At 50.2% G+C, this 26344-nt stretch overlaps 1 protein-coding gene and 2 long non-coding RNA genes across 3 annotated transcripts in view; 2 read left to right on the top strand and 1 right to left on the bottom strand.

Moving 5' to 3' along the window:
- The window catches only part of LOC102068524 (carboxyl-terminal PDZ ligand of neuronal nitric oxide synthase protein), a 30450-nt gene extending 9941 nt beyond the window's left edge, over positions 1-20509 (bottom strand). Inside the window, exons 1-3 of the mRNA XM_074556463.1 lie at positions 20367-20509; positions 16700-16771; positions 171-263 (exon numbers count right to left, since the gene is read on the bottom strand). Coding sequence (XP_074412564.1) covers positions 171-263; positions 16700-16771; positions 20367-20471 — 270 coding nt within the window. The 5' untranslated portion in view covers positions 20472-20509. The remainder of the gene's footprint in view (positions 1-170; positions 264-16699; positions 16772-20366) is intronic.
- On the top strand, positions 261-13613 carry LOC141731379 (uncharacterized). The gene is made up of 2 exons (XR_012583441.1): positions 261-5042; positions 8022-13613. It is a non-coding gene; the product is annotated as an uncharacterized LOC141731379 (long non-coding RNA).
- A 221-nt stretch (positions 20510-20730) lies between the features above and the next one.
- LOC141731378 (uncharacterized) lies at positions 20731-26343 on the top strand. Its single transcript, XR_012583436.1, has 3 exons — positions 20731-24392; positions 24775-25442; positions 25633-26343. It is a non-coding gene; the product is annotated as an uncharacterized LOC141731378 (long non-coding RNA).
- The last annotated feature ends 1 nt before the right edge of the window (position 26344 follows it).

Here is a 26344-nt window from a genome sequence, read left to right as displayed (position 1 = left end):
CCTGGGTGTTTTTTGGGAGAAGGCCAGTTCTGGTGAGCAGTGTGGGTGCCCTGGGCTGTTGTTATTAGTAGGATGGAAACTGGAGTGTTCTTGTCCAAAACCTGGGTGGTTTTTAGGGGAAGGCCAGTTCTGGTGAGCAGTGTGAGTACCCTGGGCTGGAGCAGCCTCACCTTCTGCTTCTTGCGCAGGATCACCTTCACCCCGTCCACGGACACGATGATGCTCACCTTCTTCTTCTTAATGTTCTTGGCTTTGAATTCGTACTGGGGGAACAGAAACCCGAGTTTGAGAGAGTCCTGGGGGTACCTGGGACAGTGTGTGGTGGTCAGTGTGTGACAGGAGAATGTCAGGTGTTGGTTTCATCCCAGCTGCTGAGGGAGGTGGGAATTTGTTTTATTCTGCTGAGAAAAAACATTTTGGGAAGGACTTGGTGCAGTGGCTGGGATGCCAGGCAGGATCCTGGCTCTGTCAGGAGCATCCCCCGGGAGAGGACAAGTGGAGTTCAATCCTCTGGACACACCCAGGCTGTTAATTTGGATCTGGGAAGAGTTTCCCAACGCATTGTCCAGCAGGACTCTGGTGCAGAGGGGTGATGGGGACAAAGCCCAAGCAGTGACATCTCTGGTGCCCTTGTGTGTCAGCCCTGCGCTGCACGGGGAATACAGAATCACTCAGGAGCTGCAGGGAGGGCCAGATGGGCGGCAGTAACGCAATTATACCTCAGTCATTTGCATAATCACATTAACCTCTGTGGGATCAGGATCTCTGGAGAAAAACCCTGCAGGTGTCTGCAGCCTGAGCTCACCTCCATTTGTGTTAAAAATTAAACACTGACTTTTAAATGCTGCTTTAGCTGACAGTTAGAAGTATGGCAGAGCCCTTACTCTGGAGACCTTTGTTTACAGCACTCATCCTTCCTGCCCCCATTTTAAGCACCATTTTTAGCTTCCAAACACAGCATTTTGATACTCCATATTTCTTGCAGTCCCTGTTTGAAATCCACCACTTTGTCACGTTGCTTTGGCAAATCAATGCAGATTCTGATTCGTGGATGTGGACGAAAAGGCAATGCCAAGCAGCCTGAAATCTACCTAGGCCTTGTAATTAGACATTTAATTAGAACTCTGATTTCTTTACACAGCTGGGGACATGCAGGGAGCAAGTGAGATGTTAATGGAGCCCAGGCACCTCTTTTGGGATGCTGGAGCTGGAGGAGTGTGTGTGGCTCTGTCACCCAAGCTCTGCAGAGAAGATAAACATCTCCCCCACTCCTCAGCACCCATTGTGAGCCACGCCAGCCTCACAGACAGAAAATTGGGTGGCTTTCATGTTGATCAGGCTTTTGATGCTGCTCATTGAATTCTTAGCACTCTGCAAGGTTTATGGTATCAGACAGACCCCGGATTAAACCACAGCCTTTTGATCTCCCCATGAATTATTACTTTCAGACAAGCTCTTTAAAAATCTATCTCTGGCGCTCTTGCGTGTGAAGCTGGAACTAAATTAGCTGTACCCGTTTTTTATTTATGGGGAGGAGTGAGAGGAAGGGTGAGGTGCTGAGAGCATCCTGCAGGCTGCTGGGGCCCAGGGGATGCAGCAGGGTCTGGGGTCAGGCAGATGGACCCGCCAGGCTCAGCACCTGAGAGGGCTCCCCACCCTCTGCCCCTCTGCCCAGGCCCCAGCCCAGCTGCTGCCCCTCCCCTGTGCTCACCAAACTGTTTGTCCTTGTCTGCTCCATGAATGTCAATAAACCCGGGATAGACTGTTCTGCCCGCTAAAGAGCTGTTTATCTTTCTTTATACACAAATGGCTGGGAAAATACTAGCTGTGCTTTCCAAGAAAGAGCAATACAGTGTATTTTCCCATTGTAGCAACAGGGGTGCAATTACATTCAAACAAGGCTCTTTACTCAAAGGCTTTAAGCAAAGTCCAAGCCTGGATTTTGCAGAGATGCTTTTTCTTTCTCTCTTGGACAGAAAGGAACAATCGGGAGCAGCAGCAGTGAATCTGTGGGTGCTGCCAGGAGTGATGGCAAGGCTCTGAACCCAGGGAACTCCAGCCAGCTCCCGCCCCAGCCTGGCTCTGTGCAGGGCTCCAGCCCCAGGCAGAGCTGGGCAGCACCACAGGCTGGATGTGGCCTCAGTGAGGAAGGAGTTTGTTATCCCTTCTCTTCTCTCCATGGAGCCCGTGGCCACTGCTGCAGCCCTGCTGGAGCTCACAGCCATGGCCAGACCCAGCTTGGCCTGAAAACAATTACAGCCCATTGGGGCCTCACATCTTATCTAAAGGGTGAAAGCCCTCGAGCAGCACAAGCTGCAGGATGTCCCATGTCCCATGTCCCAGCAGAGGAGGCAGGAGCACAGCTGGGTGAGAGCCCCCAGAGGAGGGCACAGCCCCACGCTCACATTGCACCAGCTCACCTTGGGCTCTCTGCATCTCCCCACAGAAGACGCAGGTGGAACACAGCTTCAGTCATTTAATTGCTTCCTATCAAGCAGGAATCAGTGTTTTAATGAACTGATTTATGTAAGGGCAGGAAAGCACATGGGAAAAGGCACTCTGAGGCAGCTGACTTTCTCCTGTAGAATGTTCAGGCATAACCCACCCTTTATCCTGGCACAAGGCTCCAGGCTGACCTGTCACTGCTGTCACAGCACAGACCAGTCACTGATTTTCTTCTTACTATTGAATTGATGGGATTTTCCCCCCAGATTCATCAAGGTTACTGACAAATCCAAACCCACACAGCAACATTTCTCTCTGCTGCCTTCCACAATTCAATCTTTACTCTCCTGTTGTTTGTGCTGTCCTCTGGGGAAAGGCTTTCTGGATGCTAAAGGATCTGGAGTTGCCCCTACAAGTGGCAATACAGCAGCCTGGCAGCTTTCTTAACTATAGAGACAAGATGGGACATTTTATAAAAAAATGCAGGTCAAACTAGGGTAATTAATTTCAATTATTTTAGCAGCGTCATTAATTCTATATCTGCTGTGTTTGACCTGGAAAACTTTCCACTTCTGCTCTTAAATCCCTGTGTTCAAGACTTTGCCTTTCCTACGGTCCCACATACTGCTGGCATGAAATATTAACTTACCCATGAGCTAAAGACTGTATGACTAGAAATGTTAATGGTGCCGTGTGATGCATATTTCATTGGATAATTCCACCCAAGCAGATATAAATTACACATGCAGTTACCAGCTTCCATCTGCTGATGAAACCTGGGCTAATGCACATTGGAAATCATGTGCAGTTTCCAGCACTAGGAACAACCTGCATGAATACAGTTATTCAAGGAAGCAATTCTTAATGTGATTAATTACTGAAGGTATCAGGGCCTTCATTATGCAAATGAAAACTGTCATAAAATAGAGAGTTTGCAGGTCTTGGAGGCAGTCTTTGCTTCCAAAAAATGCATCTTCTTCATTAAGGAGCAGCAAGGCCAGAACATGCTCCTGGCCATGGTTCAAATAGCGTTTTAAGCTGTATTAAGGGAAATCAAAGCAGAGGCTCTGCAGGTTTTTGAAGCTGGAGAATGTCAATGCCCCCAGTCACAGCTGGGTATGGCCTTATTTGCATGCCCATAGGAAGATGCCACAGGCTTGGAAACCAGTGACTTCTCCCTGTGGCTGTAAATTCCCCAGCCAGCCCTCAGGCTGCTGTCCTGCCCTGGGCCCACCCCGGCCTGGCAGCTGCAGGATCGATGTGTCCATAAACAACCCCAACAATGGCCTGTCCCAGCCCCTTCCCCAGGCTTCCCTTCCCGAGGACACAGGGAGCATGGCAATGAGGAGAGGGAATGAGCTCAGCTCTGCCCCCCGACTGACCGGCTCCAGGCAGGGACCCCAGCCCTGCTCCCTTCCCTTCCCTTCCCTTCCCTTCCCTTCCCTTCCCTTCCCTTCCCTTCCCTTCCCTTCCCTTCCCTTCCCCTAGTTCTATACGAGTCCCATTTCAGGATTTGAAGCCATGATGAATCCAAGTATTTCCAGCTGAGGAATGTAATTAATTTCAGACCAGCTGACCCAAACGGGGTGAGGCCAGGCTGTTATCTGGGCTGCTGCTTGAACTACCCATGCTTGGAGAGCTGCCCTTGGAGAGCTCCGGATCTCTCCGAGCCATCGGGGCTGCCCTGGGGCTGCCAGACCAGCAGTGTCCGTCCCCTCGGAGCACAGGCTGCTGTCTGTCCGTGCTGATCCCACCCTCCCGAGGTCCCTGCCGGCCCCGGCTGCGCTGCCCTCCCTGGGCTCTGTCTGGGAGCCTTTCCCCGTGTGTCCCTCGGCAATCAGGGGCCGGGGAGCGCTGAGCCCCCGTGGCCGGGGCTGCGCTGAATGGGCCGGGCATTGCCCGGGCTGTGCTGCAGTAGCTCGGCAACACGGACACAAAAGCCACGCAGGAAGCAGCGGGGACCAGGAGTGCACCTCCTGCCCAGTGGAAAAATGAGAATTTATGATCCTTGGAAACATAAAACTGCTCACTGGAAAGCAGAAACCGAACAGGGAGTACAATAGGCAAGGAGAATGCTGGCAATGGACTCCAAGTCTTTTTTTCTCATTTAAATGAGCTCCTTCCACCCTCCGACAAGCTCTCAGTAGATGCTGCAGACTGCTCCCCAAGCTATCATGGGCTGCTGGGTTTCTGGGAGTCCCTGGAAGGGCAGCAAGGAAATGTGGCCCCAGTCCATCCCAAAGGGTCCCTGGCTGACCTGGGGCAGGGGCAGTGAGGATGCTGCCCTGCTGCAGCAGTGCAGGCTGATCACATCAGGGGCAGAAGGAGAAGAGCTGCATTTTATCCAGGTCTCCTCTGACACCTGAGGAATCCAGAGCATTCTGATGGACACGGCAATACAGACCTTCCTCTTCATCCCCCTTCTCCTCATTTCCAACAGATCTCATCCTTGGGAGGCCCCAGACTGCTGAAATCTCAGCCAGCCCTTCAGGATAACTCAATCTCTCCACCCCAAGGTGACATGGCAGAGGACCTGGCTGGAGCTCTCTGTGCCAATCAGAAGGATGTGGAGGAAAAAGCGGAGTTACACCCATGGGGTGAGTGGGGCTCCTGCAGGTGCTGGAGCTGGTGGGAGCCCAGGGTTAGCAGTGGCTCTTTAATTAGTCTGAAAAACCACAGACCGTCCTAGAACAAAGCTTCCTCGCCTGCTCTTAAGAAAGGGTGGGACAAAGGCAGCCCTTTCATGGCCTCTCCCTGTGGAAGAGATAGTGCAATACTGCTGAGCTCCATCCTGAGAGGCACAAGCAGCCTCACAGCCCAGCACAAGGTGACATCATCTGGCCTTTGGTGCCTCTCTGACAAAAGCCCCTTTGTGTGTCTGTCACTTCCAGGAGCTCCCTGCTGTCCCCAGGTTTAATAGGGAGCTTTCCCACACAGTTCTTGTCTTGCCAGGGCAGGCCAAGCCCAGCTCATGGGGAAGCTGGGTTTATTTTCCTCCCTACCTCTATTCACTTTGCAGGAGGAAACAAATTACCTTTTCCATCTGCAGTGCCTTGGATGATTAATTAGCAGCAGTAATGAAGCAGTGTCTTGGGACCCCACCCCAACAGGGGCATGAAAATGTCCCTACCTGAAAAAGCTGCTAGGTTACTGCAGATAAAGAGTGCTAATTTCATTAGAAGCAGGTCAGATTTACCTGAAATAACCCTGAGAAGTGAAACTGCAATTAAACACTGCAATATCTTCAAGTAATTCCATATTCCCCTACAAACATCTGTGTCACCCTGCAGAGAGGGGCCTGGTTTAGTGCACGTTTCATATCCTAGCTGCCCTCCAGTCTGGTATGTAGGACAGGAGGCAAGTTAGGAGATGGGATTGCTTTAAACCTTGTCCATCAAGGTTCACACAACAAAGCCCTGAAGAGCAGGAGCCAGGACTCTGCAGCAAGCTCAGAGCTCCATGAAAAAGCCCCCGACCCCCTGCATGGCTGTGGGAAGGTAACAGAGTATTTTCTCTGTCTGTTCCTCACTCACAAAGCAAGGATATTCATTTTCCACTCCATTCATTCAGTTGTTCTGGTTACAGCCAGCCCTGCCAAGTGACAGCCACCCAGCACCTCGCTGGCAGGGCCAGGCCAGCAGACACTGCTTGTGCAGACAGGAGCAACTGAGGATTTCTGCTGCCTGCTCCAGAATTCCTGCTGCACTTTCAGTCCCTGCCCAGCCCTCTCCATGGGCCTGCAGGCCACGGCAGGGGAGATGCTCCTGGCTCAATTCCTGCTGCTTTGGCTGGGCTGTGCAGAGAGGGAAAAGAGGAGCTGCTGGCCTCAGAGGCAGGAGATGGGGCAGGGGTGTTAGCAGGGCTGCTCTGCTCTGTCTCTGCAAGTTGGTGTTTATTGCTTGTTTGGAGAGAGAAAAAAAGGCCAATTTTGCTCATGTGTGGCTTTTCAGAGGTGTGTTTGTGATGCTGCTCTTCAGGAGAGCAGAGCATTGCTCAGAGCAGTTTGTGGCCAGGCAGGGCCTGCAGGGTGTGGGGCAGGGGCTTCATGAGGGTCCTGGCAGGGACTCACAGGACAGCACAGACATGGGGAGAAAACCTGATCCCACTGCCATGTGCAGGCTCTGACTAAGGCAGATACTGGGATTTTGGGCCTCTAAATAATGCAAGACTTAGTGTTTATGTAAGGATGCTATTTTAGTGCAGGTAGTCCAAGGGAAGGGGGATGGCAATCCAGAGGGAAAGGCAGCCAGAGCAGGCTGGGATGAGTGCAGGGATGGGGAGGGAATGTCAGTGCTCCTGAGAGCTGGGGCAGGCAGGGGGGTTCAGAGGAAGAGGGCAGAGAGTGCCCACGTGTTCAGCCTGATAACCAAACCAAGGCAGCCCCAACAGGGCCAGCTGTGACCTGCTGGGGTCTCCATTTCCTGCTCTGCAGCCTCCTCCCAAAAGCCTTGGTGCCTTCAGGGAGCTCAGCATGTGCTCCCAGGGTGGGTACCTATCCAGAGGAGAAGGAGCAATCTGGTTTGCTGTTGAGAATGTGGAGGAGCCACATCTGCATGACCAGCACCTGCTGTGTGTGAGTGCTGCGGGGAGGGAACATCTCCTGCCTTCCACACTTGCTATCACACCCCATATGCATCCTGGGTGCTGTCCTCCAGCTCTGTGGCTTGCCATTTCTCCTAGGGAAATTAGCATTTCCTTTGCATACCCACAGCGGAGTCAGGAAGCTGGACTTGGCACCTTTATCTTTGAGCAAGCAGAATCCAAGCTAGAAGGAGGACTTGATCTCCATTTGCATTCAGAAGCAGCACTTGAAGACAAACTGGAGCAGAATGACAATGGGGGGATGCTGGGTGCAGAGCAGGCCTCAGGGCTCCTCTGCTAGGTGCAATCCATCTTTGTTCTCCTAAGAGCTCTTTGGTAGCTCAAGCCCTGGGTGCAGCTGAACCTTTCTACCCCTCAGTGCCATGAAGAGCCTTGCTATGTGCTGCTTTGAGAACCCAGGGACAGAAATAATCTGCTTTATTGCCAGGCAAGGAGACCTTTTCTCTGTAGCTGTTCATACTATCGATCTCCAGCAGTTCCACGTGAGCAAACATTTCTTACAGAAGCCCAGTGACTCAGAGCTGACCTCCAGGTGTGCACTAAAGGAGGAGCAGCACCCACATGTGCAGCCCTGAGCAGAGCCAGGCACAGCTCCCACACTGCTTCTCTCAAGTGGGCCTTGCTTAGAAACTACTGAGTGCTAATAAAACTGCAGCTCCTGAATGTAAGGGGAAGTCTCTGGGTTCTCCTCAAATTGTCCATGAAACTTCAATTTGGAAACAAGAGTGCTACTGTAGAGAAAGAGAATTCAAGTCTAATTGTGTCATTTCCAAAACTCCAGAATATTAAGCAGTTCAAGGACTCTATTAGCCTCAGGGGAGCTACTGAGATTAGTGAATCATGATGAGGGAAAAGCCTGGGTTTAGATATGGAAATTATGGAAAAAGAGGGGTTTATGCTCTCAGTGTTTATTGTCACTGAAGTCTTGTCACCAAAGCTGTACCAGAACATCACAGGCTCCTTTCTCCCTGCAGTGCTGTTCCTGTGTCCCTGGGCTTGCAGTGGGGTCAGCAGGAGGTGTGGAGTGTGGACATCAAAGCATCCTGCCCTGCTCACACAGGTCAGTGATTAACCCAGACAGAGCCCACAGCTCCTGCCACCAGCTGGGATCCCAGGAACTGAGACAAGCAGGAGGCCACCACTGCCCTGGGGGCAACAACATGAAAATGGGAAACGTGCCTGGGGTGGAGGTTTGTGCCCTGAAATCATTAACAGAGCAGCACAGGCTGCAGCAGGACTGAGCAGGTCCATGGAGCTGGGGATCACTGACCCCTGAGTGCTCCATGAGTGGCTCTGCAGCAGGGCAAGCACACTCAGCAGCAGGCAGGTGGCATTTGAGCCTGAAGGGTACCTGTGTGTGCCTTGCACCCTCCTGGGGCAGCTGTGACTGCCTCATCCTCACCACACTGCACCTGGCCTGGACATGTCCCTCTGCTCTTCTTCATCTGACAAAAATCATCTGATTTGTAGGAGGAAAAGCCTGGAGCTCAGAGGGTTTGGTGGGACTCCAGGGAGTGCACTGGCCATGGCTGTGCAGGAACAGGTGATGTGGGGCCCTGGGATGCTCCTTCAGTGCCACATCCTGCCCTCCAGCACAGCCACCCAGGCAGGATCTCTGCAGCAGCAGGGACAGAAGGATGGAGGAAGTGGGAAGTGACTCAGGTGTCCTGAAAGCTGTCAGGCAGCTGCCAATTAGTTCAAATAACCCATCTGGTCCAGGGAAAAGACATTTAAATAATGCCTAATCACTGCTGCAGGAAAGAAAGAAAACCATTCCATAATGCCTTTAAAAAATCCCTGCTCCCTCATCAAAGCATCCTTCCTTCCAGGGAGCCATTCAAGACTTTTATGCTTTAGATTTATCACACTGTTATTTGGTCAAAACATGAAGTAGCTTGTCAAAGTACTGTGTAAAGTAGCACAGATTCTGTCTGTCCTCAGGCCTCATTCATACAGAGCACAAGCAGATTGAAGAAAGCAAGCGTAGCACCAAGCCATTGTTAGCAAATGTTATTTTCCTGGGCTGGATTTGCCTTTGTGGTCCCAGTCCCTCGGGGTCCCTCTCCTCAGAGCACTGAGCAGGGGAGTACAAAGGGCCCTGCATGTGACAAAATCAAGGCACCCCCACAGGGGCACCACTGCTGTGCCCTGGCTGCCTCCTGTGTCCAGCACAGGCTCCCCCTGAGAACAGAGGCTCAGCCAAAGCATCAGGATTACAGGATGACTTTGTTCAGATTTTTCTCTGCACAGAGAGAGACTCAAGGGACAGATTTACATGTTTGTATCTTCATGGGTTATTCTGTTCTGTTCCTGAAACACATCACCCTGCTCTGGTGGAAACCCAGCCCTGCACAGGGAGGGTCTGCTCAGCCCAGGGGCAGCCCCAGCTCTGTGCCCCTGCAGCTGCCACTCACATTGAGGCAGCTCCTTGTTACCAAGCCAATCCAATGTGCTCTCTGCACTCTGGTTACCTTCTCAATTACATTTTCTTCAGGCACCAACAAAGAAGCAGCTTTGAGTTGTGGCTGAGTGTTCTTCACCAGAATGTAATTTGAAAGCCATTATATTTCATCTCTGTAATACTCTACAACCAGTAACATAATTGGTGAAAAAGTCTCTTTATTTCAAACTAGATAAAAGCTTTGCAGAGATCTCATACGGTGATATTTTAGCTAGGGAAATTAAATGCTTCAGTAATATAATGATAATACTGTTAAAGCCACTTTATTTTACAATTAAAAGGTACCTGCTTCATTGCCAAGATTCAGCATCAGACAAAAAGCTCTGTCTTGTTCTATTTAGCACTAACATTTTAATTTAGCTTTTATCCATTTAAATGCTGCTTTTATTAGCCTTCAACTAAACTCCAATCCACCATGACTCTTATGCAGAACAGAATTAATGTGCCTGACTGGTTCCACCCCCTCTCTGGAGAAGCCAGGGGGTTCTGAGGGCTCTGAGGAAGGCACAAAGGTCATTGTTGCCTGGAGATGACACAATTCACTGCTGATCCCTCCACCCATCTGGCATCAGCCCTGCACTCTGAACAGGGTGGGGGAACTGAAGCATCTCAGTCACCAGCCACTCCTCAAAACTGGGTCATGAAATGTGGCTACCAAAAATGCCCTCAGCTGCCTTCTGGCACAGTGGCCTGTGCTCACAGCTTGACCAGTCCCACTCGTTTCAGCTCACAGGTTAAGTGACAGAAGGTAACTAATTATTCTGTGGCAGGAAGTCCAGAGGTGATTTAGGGTTGGAGATGGGCAGGGTGGAAATCTGCAGCAGTTTCTAAGTCAGTGGGGCAGCTCCATTGTATGGTGAGACCTCCAGGCAGTGAGCAGAAGGTTGTTGGACTCTTGTGTAATCTCAGAGGTGTTTTTTCCTCTCCTCCCACTCAAGACACACAGAGCATAGTCAGTTCTCCAGCACACCACACAATGCTGCCTAGAAACACTGTGCACCATGCCACTGCAGAAACAGCTCATTAAGAGCTTCTTCCCTTTTTTTTTAACATAATACAAACAGCAGAAAATGGGTAAAACAAGCTTGGGTTTGTCTGAGACAAGGCAGACTCAATTTTTCTCGAAAGCCAGCTTCATTTTAATTACTCTTTTGCGAGGCTAGGAAAGCATGGAGCACACCAGAGCCTGTCCAGGTGACCAGGGAACACCTGGAGAGAGCCCCAAGGGGCTGCACCTGCAGGGCCCACCCTGCCTGGGGCTCATGGCAAGGGAGCTCAGGGAGAGCTTGTCCAGCTGGTGTTGGGGCTACCTGGGGCTGCAGGACTCAGAGCAGGGTGGGAGCAGGGCCTGGGAGGCTGCAGCTCCTGCAGTCACACTGAAGCCACTTGTTTTGCCTGGAGAAATGGATTCCTGCCAGACACTCTGCCAGAGGGCTCAGCTCCTTCAGCCTCCTGTGCTGCATGCAGGTAAGACCCACAATGTGTCTGCCATCCCTCAGGGTAAGGTGGCATCCCTGTCATGCTTTATCTTCCTAAAGAGCAGGACACAGACTGGGAGCCAAACCCGGGGCCATTTGCAGTGAGGAGCAGCAGAATGCTCTGCAGCAGAGCTGTGCAGTGGCTGGGGTGGTTTCAGGGCTGCCTGCCCTGGGCAGGAGCAGGAGGAGCTTCCTGCAAAGGCTCAGGGAGCCTCAGAGCACACGGTGGGACTCCTGGCTCCTGGGAAGCCCAGCCTGATCCCATCCCTGTGCAGGAGACTCTGAGATGCAACAAACAGGAAAACAAACTAATGAGGCATTAGGGCTAAACTTAGCTGCAATTAACATTTAATTACTATCCTGAAAACACTTGCTGTATTTTGCCAGGGCCTGGAAAGGTAAACCCAATTAGCTTAATCTTGTGTGGTAGGAACCTTAAAGTGGTTGAGATGCTTGGTCTCGTGGATGGGACCCTGAGAGTAACTGGTGTTCCTGGGGCTGAGCAGCCCTGTGGGCTGATCATGTACTGCCTGTGGAAAGCTGCAGAGCCTTTCTCAGACCTCTGCTTTGGAGAGGAGTCAGAGCTGACACCAGACATGCTGCAGAAGGTGCCACAGCAAGTTTGTACATGCTTGTGTGTATTGGTTTGGCTGCCACAGCCCTCTCCTGGAGGCCATGGGCTGTGTCTAACACTCAGCAGGGTAAACAACACTTGCAGGGTTCTCCAGAGAGGCAAGGAAGGGATCCTGCTCCCTTGGAGCACTCTCTGGGGTGAATACAATGTCTTAGTGTGGGGGAGAAGGAGGAAGAGATGCCTGTGTTTCACACCCTAACCTTGTCAGAGCTGTCACTGTTTGTCCTCCTGTCAATGAAAGGGAGGTGCACGGTGTTCTGAGAACTAAAGAAAGGTCCACCCCAGCAGTCTGAGGCTGCTCAAGTATTTTAAGATACTAGGCTTGTGTCTGCCACAGCCCAGGGCTATCATTAGCTGAGCTCTGGATGCTCTTCCAAAGAGGCTGAAAGGGAAAACCCTCCAGGAACTGCAGCAGAACAAACTCCAAACTCCCATCCAACAACAACAGCTCCTGGCGTGCAGCTACACAGCTCTGTACCCCGGGGCAAGTGCTCAGCAGTTTGCACTTCCATACTTGAGTCTGTGCCTCAGCTACAGCTGACCAAACACCTTCTTTACAGAGGGAGAGGCTGCAGAGACTCACCAAGAAACCCAGCTGGGAGTTCAGCTTCTCTCTTTTTATAGTTCTGATCACAACTCCAGCTCAGATTAACACGAAGCTGGAAGGAGAACAACTCTGAGCACAATAACCCAGGAAGGGCTTACAGGCAGGATATGTCAGAGGAATCCATGCAGCAGGTTCTGGGTGAACTTCTGCCTGCCTGAGGGAACTGTGCTCTAGAACAGTCTCATGGACAAGCCCATGAAACATCTCTATCTCTGAAACCTGTCACACAGTAATAAATTAAACTGAGAGGGCTGAAGGCAATCTTCCTGCCCTCTGCCATCTCTCCACCTGGTTCCCCTCCTTCTGTAGGAAGAGCAGATAAATCCCACCCATATTTGCTCCTGGACAGTTGGAATTTGCAGCCTGGCAGGGCTTTAAGTGAGAGGTGCTGTGTGAGCCAGCCCAGCTCTGGGGCTGGGGGCTCTGCAGTGCACAGGCAGGTTCCCTGCAGCTGTCCCTGCTCCCTCTGCTTCACACTCTGTGCAGCAGGACTGTGATTTACTCATCTGATTTAAATTGCTGTCATGTCACACTTCAACACCAGCAGCTGATGCCTGGCAGTCAGTCTGACTTAGTGTGGCTGGATTGCACCTCCTCACTCAAGTTCTGTGTGGAGAAACTGCAAAGAGCTGAGGCTCTGCTCAAAGATGGATGCAGCAAGAATGATCAGGATAAGAGGGAGGCTGAAGTGAGAACCCAGTTCTCATTCCAAGGAGAGCTCAGGCATTTCTCATGTATCCTGCACTGAGGTTTATAAATGCTTCTGTTTCTCTGGCACGCTGGCCTCTGGGGAAAAAGGCTTCTCAATTAAATTAAGCCCCAGAAATGTGGAGGTAACAGAAGACACATTGCTCTGGATGCTTGCCCGTTTGCTCATCCTGGTGTTTGGATAGGCACAGCACCAGCTGGCTGTTCCCTTATGGAATGATTAAATAATCCAACATCTGGCTCCTTTCTCAGTGTCAATACCTGCACAGGTCCAAGCTAAACCTCCCAAACAGAATGGAATTTGTAGGCTCCAGAGATCCTCAAGTGCAGATTCCAGGGAAACTGATTCTGTGCCTTGAAGGTGGACAAACAGAGTGTCTTGGGGAATTGCTGGCAGCAGGCTGGCAGTGGGGGTGACAGCTTTGTCACTCACTCCTGCTGTGTCCTGGTACAGCTCAGCACCCAAAATAGCAGCACTAGGCCTGCTCAGCTGGCTGTGAAGTGCTGGACTGAAGGCAGAGGTGCTGTGGGAAGGGAAGAGAACAGCTGACCTTCACTTCTGCTCAGTGCTGGCTCTGGGGAATGCATGCAGGACGTGTGGTGATGTTAACCCTGCACCTGAAGCCATCCATTCCCTGGCTAAGATTCTCCAAGCAACCTCAGCAGCTTCAAGGAAGTATTTTGTGTTTTACAAAACCCATCTTCACATTAGCTACCGCTTGAATTGTGAGGAGGAAAGATCTTGATTTGTACATGAACTCCCTGGAGTGCTGAGAAGGCTGCAATGCCTGCAGAGGGATCCACTGCAGCAGAAGGCAGCTCCTCCAGCACGCTGACAGAGCACAGGAGCTGCCAGACACCCAGAGCGGGACGGCCTGGGGCAGCTGAGGCAGCAGGTGCTGCTCCCTGGCAGGTGGGGAACACCTGCCCGGGGTGTGGGAGCTCTGAGGGGAACGGGAGTCCTGTGCCTGTCAGGTACAGTGCATTTATCCAAGCTGCAAACTCGTTTCATCACCTCCCCTGCCAGGGCAAGAGCTAGAGGGATTAGCTTGAACTCTGATCATATAATAACAACATGGCAGCTGTAGGCAGCTAATAATCCACTGGGAGGATTAGCAAACTTAAAGTTGTCTAGCTCTGCATAATGGGAAGCTAAGAACAGCAGCTTCCCTGTTCTACCTACTGCATTTGCATTCTCTCCAGTGGAAGCATAGAACATGATGAGACAAGGCTTTCCAGCCTGTTATGAAATGGGATCTAATGTGTGACTAATGGAGTATTGCTGGCAATGCTACAAGCATCCATTCAGCCCAGAGTATGGGTTTAAGCTTTACTAGAGACTGCACCTCAAATACCTACTGCCAAAGAGCAGGTCACGATTTCAGCAGGCTGATGCTAAAATTTGTTATTTGAGGCTGTCTGGGAGTAATGTCCTGAAGTCTGCAGGCACAGAGCTCTGTTTACACAGGGAGAATCCCATTGATCCAGAATCCTGGTATCATTCACGTGTGACTGGCTAAAGAGCCCAGTACAAAGCCCAGAACATCCAAGGAGCAGACTCATCACCTGCTGCTGCTCTCCTCAGGACCCTCTCAGGACATCGGGAGCCCTCAGCAGCTGGAGGCTTTTCCCCCAAGGCAGTTTTGGCACTTGTATCAATTTACTGATGAGTAACCAGAGCAAGCAGCTCTGACACAGCCTGGGAAAGAGAGCTGTGACTCCTCATCCTCTCCCTGCTCACTCTGGAGCAGCACAAGCAGTGAGTACGAGCCCTCCTGAGCTGTGGGCTGGCTGCAGCAGCACCAGGATGGCTCCCACTCCTCCCATGGCACAGGGAATGCTCTGCTGGGGCTTGTACTGCTCAACTCTCCTCTTCTGCTCCAGTGGAGAATTCCAGTGGAACACTGCAGTGCACAAAGGATGAAAGCTTCACCACGGCATGCCCCTGCCAGCACTTGGCAGGGCTGTGGGACCTTACTCACTCTTGCACTGCAGACAGGCAGTGGCACTCACAATAACATAGGAACAAAATACTCATTTCCCCCAAGAGCTTCTTCCACTGTTTCCTCCCAGTTGTAACTGGTGCTGCTGAGAGTCCATGGGAAAAAACTCTGGTACAGACAAGGCCTCTGCATGCAAATGAACGCTACATAAATAACCCCCATCTTCCCTCAGTTCCTAGGTTGGGTACTCTGTGCACCAGAATTCTCTTCAAAGACCTCCCAGTTCATTCTTTATGCTCTAATTAAGGATCAGTGCCAATTAACTATCTTCAATAGAGGAGCATCTTCCGCTCAGCAGCCAGGAAGTGTCTGAATAAGATCCTGCTGCACAATGTGCACATGAAAAGGGAAGCCCTCCCTTTTTGGAATGGGCTTCCAAGATTAAAAACTCAGTATAGATTACTGCACGCCTACTTTAAAAGTCCTGTGTGACAAGATTAAGTGACGGCACCCAGGAATGCAGAATGGGTTTTTCACATGTTTCTTGTGGTACTCAAGGATGCTATTGCATGCCAAGGCTCTGAGCTAGGTACACTGTGGCCATAGCAGGCGTGAAAACAGAATGTGACACTTTATTTTGAGTGATATTAAAATACTGTTTGCTTTTTCTTACAAGGGTGTCATAGATCAGCAGAAGTGAAGTGTCAAATCTGATGATAAATATTGATTGAGATGAAAAATTGCCAATAATTATGCCAGCACCTGAACTGCCCTGGTAGTCCTCACCTATTGCTTTTACTTCCTACAGATATTCACCTGTTCCATAAATAACCAGGCAATTTAGACTGCTGCTGAACTGTGTTCTGAGCAAGAGCTGTGCTAATAGTCAGAGCAGGCAAAGGGAGGGGAATGTCATTTCTAAGCTTGGCTGGAGATGAATACATCAGCTCCCCAGCCAGTTACAGGCTAAGTTTAAAAAACACTATTCTAAGGGAAAATTAGATGGTTAAACACTGTGGGGGAAGGGGGGAAATAGGATAATCCCTTCAAAGCTTTAAATGGAAGATTCTCAAACTTGCTTCAGCTGATGTGAGACATATGAACAGCCTCAGAATTAAGACCCCTGCAACATTTCAGCCAGACACAACAGCTGCACTGCCTTTTGGGGGAGATGCACTTGAACTGGTTATACACGAGGCGGACGTAAGCCACCCAACCCTGCTAATCACAGCTAAATCTGGGGACCATTCACAGGCTGCTCTGCAGAATAAAGGGGCAGAGCAGGAAGAGAGCAGCCTTGGTGATGAGAAACAGGAACTGTAAAACTGTACTGGAGCATGGGGAAAGCAGCAAATTATTCTAGGAGCAGCAGAATCCACAAAGTCTAGTCAGATGGGATTTACATCAATCACACCTGTCAGGGCATTGATATTTCAATATATAACACAATATATTTGGAACTGTCAAGGAACTCAAGTGCTTTGGTGAAGCACATTGTGTCCAGCTTATTTTTCACACACACAGAATTCCAAACAGGCTAAATAAATCTCTTAGGTTCAAGGAGAAGCCCCATGGCTGCTCAGCACAGGAGAGGGGGTTACATTTGAATTTTGATAACAGATCCCTTTGCAGAGAGCACAGGATGGGCCTATGCTAAGATGCCTTGAGAATTTCTGGAGAAGCTTGTTGCAAACCTGACTGGGCTGAGATTTGAGCTCCAGATAGGAAGGGCTGGAGGGGATGTGGAAGGTAGATTACAACCAAGTCACTGTGGGGAGTGCAAGCTTTAACCCTGCGTGGGCTCAGCTGCCCTGAACTCACCCGGATCCTCCTCATGGCTGCCACGATCTCCACGCGGCTGTTGGGCCTGGGCACGTCCAAGCTCCCGATGTACTGAAAGAGACAGCGAGACATGGCTGGGCTGAAATGCACAGCTTCCTGTGGGGGCTTCCTCAAAACAGACTGCATTCCTCATCTATTTACTGCCTCCTTGCTTGGGCTCCTTTGAGCCAGGACAGGATGGGAGTATCTGCTGGAGATAATGTTACCAAGTTGGGGATTTCTGAGATTGGGGGATTTCTGAGGCTCTGACCTCATTCAGGTTCTGGATTGCCTTTACCAGTGCTCTGCAGGGTGATGTCTGCTGCTAACTCAGTCATGATCTTGTGTGTCTGAAAATGGGACTGTCTATCCTTTGTTCCTCCTTACTACACCTGTTCAAAGCTGAAAGCACACAAGAGCTGTAAAGCTTCCAGGATGTGCAACAATCACCTTTCCTGGAACAGCCTTGTGATTCTAGCTTAAGTTTTCAGTCTGGACCATGCTAACTCTTGATACTGCTGTCCCTGCTTGGTTGGACCAGCTCAGCTGTCTGCAGAATCCTGGCAAACCCACCCAAATCTGTGTCCTACAACCCTGACTGGGGGAGCTGCAGCCCTAACCAAACTGGGTGTCTGCATTCCAGTGTCTGTGCCAGTCCTAGCAGGGTCCCTTACTGGGTCTGGGACATGGCAGAGGGCAGGATCCCATCCCCTCCAGCTCTAGCCCTGCACCACAGCTCAGCTCCTTGAGCTGGCTGCCTGTTCTCCTGACAGGAATGGCACACACAGGGCATCATGGAGCACCCAGGGGCAGCTTCCTGCTGCTGCATTTGTCCCTCCTGTGCCAAAGCAGAACCTGCTCCTGCACCCCTTGGCAGGCGGCAGCAGCTGCTGCCCGGTGGCACATGGTGATGGCACATGGTGGTGGCACATGGTGGTGGCACATGGTGACACCACACATGGCATGGCTGCACAGGAGTGCCCTGTGCTGCCAAGGGGAGGAGGCACAGAGCTGCCAGCTCAGCCTTGGCAGTGAGGAAACGTGTGGTGTCCTGGACACTCACACTGCGTGGGGAGCAAAGGCTGCTGATGCTGTGCAGTGCTGTGGCTCAGCTCTGAGGAAGCCCTGCAGGCCCAGGGCACATTGGGCAGGACAGGGGAATGTCACAGAGTGAGAGGGTGATAACAGCATGGGCTGGGAGCAGCCCTGGCACTGAGGGCAGCTGCTGGATTTGGCCCTGCTGGGGCCCAGAGGGGTCCATCAGCTCCCCCAGGGGAACACAGCCCATCTCTGCTGTCAGTGCTGGGGACTGAGGGCAGTTCACAGAATTCAGTGACCCTCCCAGGAGCATTGGTTCATGAACTTGTCTGGATTTTAGTGTGTGGTTACAAACTGTTGGTTTTTTGGAAGTTGTTCCCTTGTGGAGAGGAAAAGGAGCAGCTAAAAGGAGACCCCTGCAAACATTCAGGGTGATATTATATATATGAGCAGGGACAAAATAATTCCCCAGAACAGCCCCATAGGTGTTGCTGTCACTGACAGCTCTGGATTTATTTCTCCACTGTTCTGCTTGCAGATTGCAATGGGTTTTATCTTGTAAAATGTCTGCTTAAAAGGGCTTTCAGAGATGAGCTCTCCTGGCTCAGTCTTTAGTGCTCTTTCTCCTGCTTTGAAATAAACACCACAAGCAATCTGAAAGGTCATCTGGCTTTGCTGCTGCTTCTGTAAATGCCTTTGCAAAATGGCATTTTTAAGAGCAGTTAAGTTCATCTATAGCCTTTGGTAAACCACAGGAGAACCAAGCTCAGAGCAGGAGAGCTGGAGGGCAGCAGGGAGGGGAGCAGCAGAGCCAGGGCTTCCCTGCGGGCTGCTGGGGAGGGCAGAGCTGTGCTCTGTGATCTGTGGCCTCTGTGGTGTGCACATCTCCTTCCCTGCTCTGCTGGCTGTCAGGACAGTCGCTGGGAATCCAGATGAGCTCCTTGCAGCTGGCTGGCCTTTGTCTGCAGTGGGGAACAGCCATGCTCCTAAGGACAAATTCATTGGGGCAGGAGGACAGATGGGATGCTGAGCTGGAGGAGATTCTTTCAAACTCCCTGCTCTGGTCTGGCTGCAGAGTTTGGGTACCTGTGCTCCCACACAGAGCCATGAAACTCATGAAACAGCACACAAAGCTCTGCCCAAACAAGCAGCTCCCAGTACTGACCTCCTGAAGATGACACGGGGAGGAAGGCAGTTTGGAATGCGGAGATTAGAGAGGGAGTGTGGTCAGTAGGATTGCCTGCTGCCAGACACCTGCAGCCAGCTGCAGCCTTGTCATTGTCAGCGTGGCAGCTGACTGATGTGCCCACAATGAGCAGCATAATTGGAAGAGACAGACTGTAAAGCAGAACTGAGCAAGCATGTTACTAAGGTAATGCAAACCCCATCCCAGACCCACACATCCTAACAGGGTGTTACCCACTCGCCAGCTCTGGATGCCTGGAGCTGTCAATCTGAAAAGCCAGTTTCACTCACTTAAAGGTACAGTTGCTACCCATCTTTTAAAAATCAAATTAAGAATTTTTCTTCTCCTCAGCACAGTCTGCAGCACAGCAAATGCTAATTTAAATAGAGAAATCACAGATTAAATGTTTTCTTCCCTAAGGAAGATAAATTTTTTAAAATACATGATTAGCTGTCTATTCAGATTCATCCTGTATCCTGCTTAAATCTCACAGCTCTTTCAGCAGGAAAACCAAGAGGCACAAAATCCGTATTTCAAAGCTTTATTGGAATGTATATGCCCCTTCTTTCCAGCTCAGGAGACAGCAGGCGTGAATTCCATTTCTAATCTGTGTTAGGCCACCTGCAAAGAGGGGAAGGGAGCCTGTGAGTTGCTCCAGCAAAATGCAATTCTTCTTGTCAGCTGAATTATAAACCCGTTCCCCATGCTGTCTACAGAATGCCAATTCCAATGGAGTCACTTTCTGAGAGTGCTGCTGTGCTGCCAGGCTGTTATTCACGATCAATACAGAATTTCTGATAATATCAGTATTTCTTTCTGATGCCTGAAGGCTGCAGACCTTGTCTGGTCCAGCTTTTCATGCAGGGAAGGGGTCAGGTGTAGTAAGGCACTATTATGTGAGCAGCCCAGAGCAGCCTGCTGGTTTCCAGGGGAATGGGGAGCTGTGACCCCGCCGCGGCAGGACAGGACAGGCACCGGCTCGGGCAGGGATGAGCACCCGGGACAGCATCCACCGTGCTGTCAAGAGGGGTCATTCCAGAGCAGCTCCCAAATGCAGCACCAAGGCAGCGTCTAAGGATTACACAGCTGCAAAAACACCAGGAAAAGAGCAAGAACCTGTTTGATTGTGCTCATTAAACGCAAGGCTTTCATAGCTGATCGCTGTTTCTTTAGACTCCCTCAGCGTGGCCCAGGGGCACTTGCAGAGCTGACGAGCAGCCGTGGCAGGGCTGGGGGGCACGGCTGGGCAGCACCGAGCGCAGCCCGCGGGGACCCGAGCCCGCAGGGACCCGCAGCGCCCTCTCTGCAGCGGCCGGAGCGGGGGCACCGCCGGGCTCGGCTGCCAGGGCCCCGGGGCTGCTCGGGGCTGCTCGGGGTGCGGCCGGCGGGGCCCGCGGTGCTCCCCGGCCCGGCGGCTGCGGGGGGAGCGCGCCCGGGGCTCACCTTGGCCTGGAAGTGGATGCCGTGCTGGAAGGCCTCCTCGTTGTGCAGCGGGACGCGGGAGTCGCAGCCATCGTCCACCAGGTTGTACCGGTTCTTCACCGGCATGGCGGCGGGCGGGCGGCCGCCTCAGCCCGCGGCCCCGCCGGGCATCGCGGCCGGCAGCGCCCGCCCCGCCGAGCCCCGGGCGCCGTGCGGGGCTGCGGGCGCCAGAGCCCGGCCGCGTTTTGAATGAGCGTCCGCGGGAGCGAGCGGGGCCCCGGCCCCGGCGCGGCGCCATTGGCCCGAAGTTCCCTCATGTGATGCGGGGGGCGGTGGAGCCGCCCGGCCCTGCCCGGCCGCCCCGCCCCGGCCCCGCCGCCGGCACCGGCTGCAGCGCCCGCGATGCTCCGCCGGACGGACGCGAGGGTGATGAGGGGTCTGCGGCATCTCGGTTACGGGGGAACGCTGCGGGAGCTGGGCCTGGTTAGTCTGGAGAAGACTGAGAGGGGATCCCATCAAATCTCCTTACAAATCTCTCCAAGGGCTGTTCTGAATGAGTGGTGACCTACGTTATGTGTGTCTCATGTCAATATCGCTTACAGCTCTGTTAGAAATGAGCACATGCCCTCTCAGAATCCTGACGCGCAGTCGGTACCCACTGTGTCCCTCAGTATCCTGTGATACCCTCAGGATTTGTGGCGCCCCGTCTGCTCACGGTGTTTTTCCTCGCAGTCTCGGTGCCGAGGCACTGACAGGCCCAGGTGAGCCCTGCGGATGCCACCCTGGGACACCTGGCGCCCCTGAGTGTGACATTCCTCAGCGGGCACCAGCACAGGGAAGGGATGAGGTGTGCCCAGCTGTGATGGCAAGGCCCAGGGTTTGTCTTCTGACTCTTAGTACAGGGATTGTCAGAAATGTGAATTGTGTAGAATCCAAAGGGTGGAGGGTTACATGTGTGCCAGTGGATCTCATCTGGGTTCCCTCAAATTAATTTTTGAGTCTTAAAAGTAACTCCCAGCCAGGTGTTTGAATGCATTTGGACACCACCTGTTATGTGGCTTTTGCATTAGCAAGAAAGAAAAGTTTGACCACAGGCAGACAGTGCACAGTTCCCAGTATCCATCTCAGGAGCGTGATCACCCTGAGCTTCTGGGCATTTCTGAGTACTTGTAAGTCAGTGAGAGATGGGCAAGAGCCAAGAATCCAGAAACTTCTAATTAAGAGAGGGAGAAAAACCCCAAGGAATTAATATTGGTTCACAGACTGTGACCCTACATGTTCAAATATTTTGAGGTATTAGCAGCTCTTCCTGGGGAGGGTTCTGTGGTCAGCCTTCTGTCTTTGTGAAGTTTTTCTGTTTCCAGACAGACTTCTTTTCTTCCAATCTATAGCACTGCATTATCTTCTCATTTAAATATTCACAAGTTTATGCTAATCCCACTTTCATACAGCATAACTCAATGTGGGTTTTGTCAGTTGGTTTCTGTCCAAGATGCTCCCCTAGATACACATCTTGCCTGCAGATGCATCGGTTTAGTTCTTTGTTGGGGATTTTTTGTGTGGTCTGTGCTCATGTTTAGTGTGTACTTAGAACATTTCATGGCACTTTTCTTATCTTGTACATATCTTGATCAAAAAAATATTTGTTGACCTGAATGAATAACCTAGGTTTTGTGTGCAAATGTCCTTGGACTGATTGAGCAACATTCAGGTCTTTGGTTCTCCTAAGCCCAAGGAGGAGGAGATGCCACCCAGTCAGGCTGTGCTCATGCTTCCTTTGATGCTAACGCCAGCAAAGCTCAACTCATATGGGGAAAAACCTAACACAGCCACCGGTGAGTGTCTACATTGATTCTGCAATACTGCATTTCAGGCGTGCAGGAACCTGCCATCCTGCTGAGCTGCTCAAAGCTTCTCCTCATTACCCTCCCATTGCCACAAGAACATTCCTATATACGTGGGAGCTATATATGGACTTCACTTGGGATAGTTAAATTTTTAAATCTCATAGAAAGACCAGGATGAAATAACAAGAATGGTCTTTTTAATTCCATTCTGGTGCTCTCCAGTATCCCGCAGATTGTAAAATCCTTTTGGTAGAAGGAAAGAAATATCTCATGGGAATCCTGAGAAAAAGAAGGCAACTGTTATTTAATAAAGCTTGCAGTGCCAGTTTCTGTTAGATCACAATTGAATGGAGGTGTTTAATACTCCCTGTTCATGAACTTCTGTGAACTTTTCATAGGGCTTAAATCTCCTGATGTTAATGGTTTGGATCTGTGTTTGAGAATTGAGTTTGAAGGCTGCTAAACTTAAAAAGCCGTTAATTTTCTAGTTTGTTTTTTGGGCAAAGAAAATTCTTTGACTCCACTGGAAGTAAGAAAGCTGTATGCCTTTTCTTCTGGACAATGAAACTGGGCAAATATGTGGAATGAAGCCTTTACACGGGACATTGTCACGGATTTAGTATAAACAAACCCTGAGTAGCACTGAACAGTTGGCCAAACCTCATGGTGGGTGTTTGCATCACATGGAGGTGCTGAGAGAGTTATTCCTTTGATGTGCAAAGCACTCACAGAAAGTCCTGATTCTCTGAACACAGTAGGAGTGAAGCCCCAAGACAGCTTCTTGGCTCAGAGCTGTGTTTGTGCAGGGACCAGGTTTGTATCAGCTTTCTTTCTTGGGCACAGGCTCCCAAGATTTCCTTCCTTCTCTTTCTCTCCCATGGGTGCACATTCCTGCCTGCCCCAGGACTCTGCATGAAGTCCCTCTTCTTACATAGCTTCATCTTTGGAGGAGCCCTTGAACGTGGTGTAAATGGGTGGTGGGTGTTGCATGCAGGGTGTTCTTTAATCAGCCCCTTGGTTGGATTGTAGGGAAGGGAGCTCTTGCTCCTGTCTGATCATGTCAGATTTTTCCAAAGCCACCTTCACAGATAAAGGATCTGGCCTTGATGCCATGGAATTTTCCTCCTTTCTGCTAACCCTTTTAAGCACTTACTTCTGCACAGCAGAGTTGCAGAGATTTTGAATGACAAATAAGATGTGACATAGGAAGAGCAAACAGACAGACATCCAGTAATGGCAGACAAAACCTCTTTCACAGGAGAGCCCTTCCATATCACACATAAGAGCTGTGAGGTCTGTCCGTGGTTACTGTCCTAGGAGATCTGGGTTTGTCATACCACTTTAATATTATAATTAACATTATTAATATGTACTTGTGCTGGTGCAATTTTTACAACACAGTCTCCAGTATACTAACACCAGCAGACTTCCTAGAAAAGCGGCTGTGGGATGAAATGTGGGGGCAAGAACAGATAAACCAGCTGCTGTTGACTAAGTTGTGTGATGTTACCCCTGATGCATTGGGGATTTCAAGAATACCGAGAAAACTCCCGAACAAAATCTTTGAGTCTGCTGAGCTGCCCCATGAAGGGAACTCAGAGGTGACATGTGGAACTCAGAGGTGACATGTGGCACTGATGGTTTCAGCCCCCTCAGCCAGTGTCCTGGGTGTCTCTGCGAGCACAGGGGCTGCTTGGTGAGATGGTTACAGCGGGTTTGTGTTGCTCAAGAGGCAGCAGAAGCTCCGTGTCGGGGCACAGCACGGCCAGGCAATGTGCCTGTCAGGCTGCAAGCCTCGTTCATGCATGGCCAGCTCCAAAAGGCTGTGCAGCAGGACTTGGCAACCAAAAATGTCATCTACAATTATGCATATTTTCATCATCCTCTATCATGCAAATCCCCCCACCCCAAATATGCAGCAAATGTTTTGTTTGCATATGTAGGTCAACCACAAATCTTCTGTGGTCGAACATAAACATGGGCAGCACAGAGTGATGTATGTGGATTTAAATCCAGGCTGAAGCATAAGCCCACCACGGACCTTTTCCAAGTGGAGTCTGTTTGCTGGATTTGTTTTCTTCTGACTTTTCATTTTATAGAACATTGCTTTCTCATGGATTTGTGAAAGAACGACTGACAGGAGATACCATCATTGCAAAAGGAACTATTAACTTAGACACAGATGGATAGTTCTTCATGAGTAAGGTTTTTTTTTTTTTTTTAACAATAGCTTAAGGAATGTGTTCTTTTTCAAAAGGGTACATTGAAGTATTTCTGCAAATTTGCATTTGGCAGGAGGCCAGTTTTATATGATATTTTTAAAAAGATGGTGTGTTCTTTTTGCAAATTACATGCTACTTTGTTTTTCTTATCTTGGCTGTCTTTAAAAGAGAAAAGTATAGAAAAGAATACAGTTATTGACCTTATGATGCTACATAAAAGCTAAAAATGTTGATCCCAACTTGGAAACAAAAATGCTTACTTAGAAGAAGGGAAATATATTAGTAAAGAAAAATGTTACTTGTTAACCTCATAAGCCTGACATGTTCACATGCCCAACTCAAGAATTCCATATACCACAGGCTGGCAGTGCAGTCCCTCAGTGTGAGCTGCTGGGATCGGCATGGTGGCATGATGGAAAACTGTTCAGGTTGCTGCATCTGTAAAAATGCTTTGTTCCTGGATTCCTCCTGGGACCTGGCACCTGTGCACACACGGACACCAGGTAAGTGATGATTTTGGGTAAATGAGAGTGAAGTTGTTAGTCTGAGAGATGAGTGTCCAATCAAACAGGATCCTTCCCCACTCCCATTAAATTAGGCCAGCACCTCTGCTGTCTTTGATATCCTGAATTTAATTGATGAGAGCATAGGGAGATTACAGTTCTCCTGGATGGAATCCACATGCTTGTTCACTTATTATCACAAGATATAACAGTCTGTTCTTATCAACAACTCCCTCTGGCAAGGGTCTCAGAAACAGCCTTGTGTTTAGGGGCACCCCATAACTAAATTTCCCCTCTCCTCACAGGGGACAGGTGATCTCAAATTTCCCATTTCTCTCCTGCTGCTAGACCCAGCGTGCTGTATTCAGCAGGATTCTCCTCCTGCCTTACCCCGTGCCTCCTTGCTGCCCACCTTGCTGTCCCTGAGTGCCACATGCAGCCTGACCCCACGCTGCACACTGCAGCCCGTCCCTGTTTATCCCAACAGGAAATTGAGGTTTTATCCACACCACACAGGCAAAGCAGGTATGGGATTTATTACAGCTTCTCTGGTAGAGGAACAGCTAGTCTGTTATTAGCCTGTAAGAAATGTGGATATATGATAATCAGATATAAAAATATTTCCCCTTTGCAATCATTTTGTTTGGTATTTCCCATGCTCCAATGTCTCTTAATGCTTTGGCCCATCTTAACTCTATCCCTGGCTTTCTTTCAGCACTGCTGACATTGGTGAGGATAAATTTCTGTGTTAAAAATATTCATCTGGGAGCCTGGCAGTAAAATAAGAGACAGTCAGAGTCAGGTCACCACTTTAAATCACACTCCAACATCTCTGAATTGCTTTTCTTACATCGGAATTTTTATGCCAATGTTGAACATAAGCAAAATATTAATTTTTCTTTCCGATTTGTACTTGCCCATGGAAGAGGTTTGGAATGAGATCATCTTTAAGGTTCCTCCCAGCCCAAACCTTTCTGTGATCTGGTGGTGGTGGTGAAACCAAGGATGTGCCTTCAGTGATGGACATGGAAAGGACACCACCCAGCCAGCTCGTCCTGCCAACATTACCAGCCCCTCTGAGCTCCTGCTGGAACATGGAAACACTCCCAAGTTTTTAATTAAACACTGCCACAGCTATAAAAAAAGAATGTACATCTTTTAATAGCAACATGAGAGAGCCCAAGAGCGAGCTACCTGACCTCAGCCTTCCTGGTCCCTTCACGTTGCAAGACACCACTCTCTTTAATTAATTAATTTGTTTATTCATTGCCTGCAAGGGTAAATGATGGAAGACTGGTGAGGCACTAAAAAAATAAGCATCTTGACACGACCTTGTTTTTTTATCTCGCAGCTAACTGGCGGTGCCAACTTTTTCTGCATTTATTTAAATTTTGCTGTAGTTTAAATAATTTTTGCTGAGATCCTGT

Source organism: Zonotrichia albicollis, chromosome 21, assembly GCF_047830755.1.
Source record: "Zonotrichia albicollis isolate bZonAlb1 chromosome 21, bZonAlb1.hap1, whole genome shotgun sequence".
NCBI lineage: Eukaryota > Metazoa > Chordata > Aves > Passeriformes > Passerellidae > Zonotrichia > Zonotrichia albicollis.
This window is presented reverse-complemented; position numbering and strand designations above follow the sequence as displayed.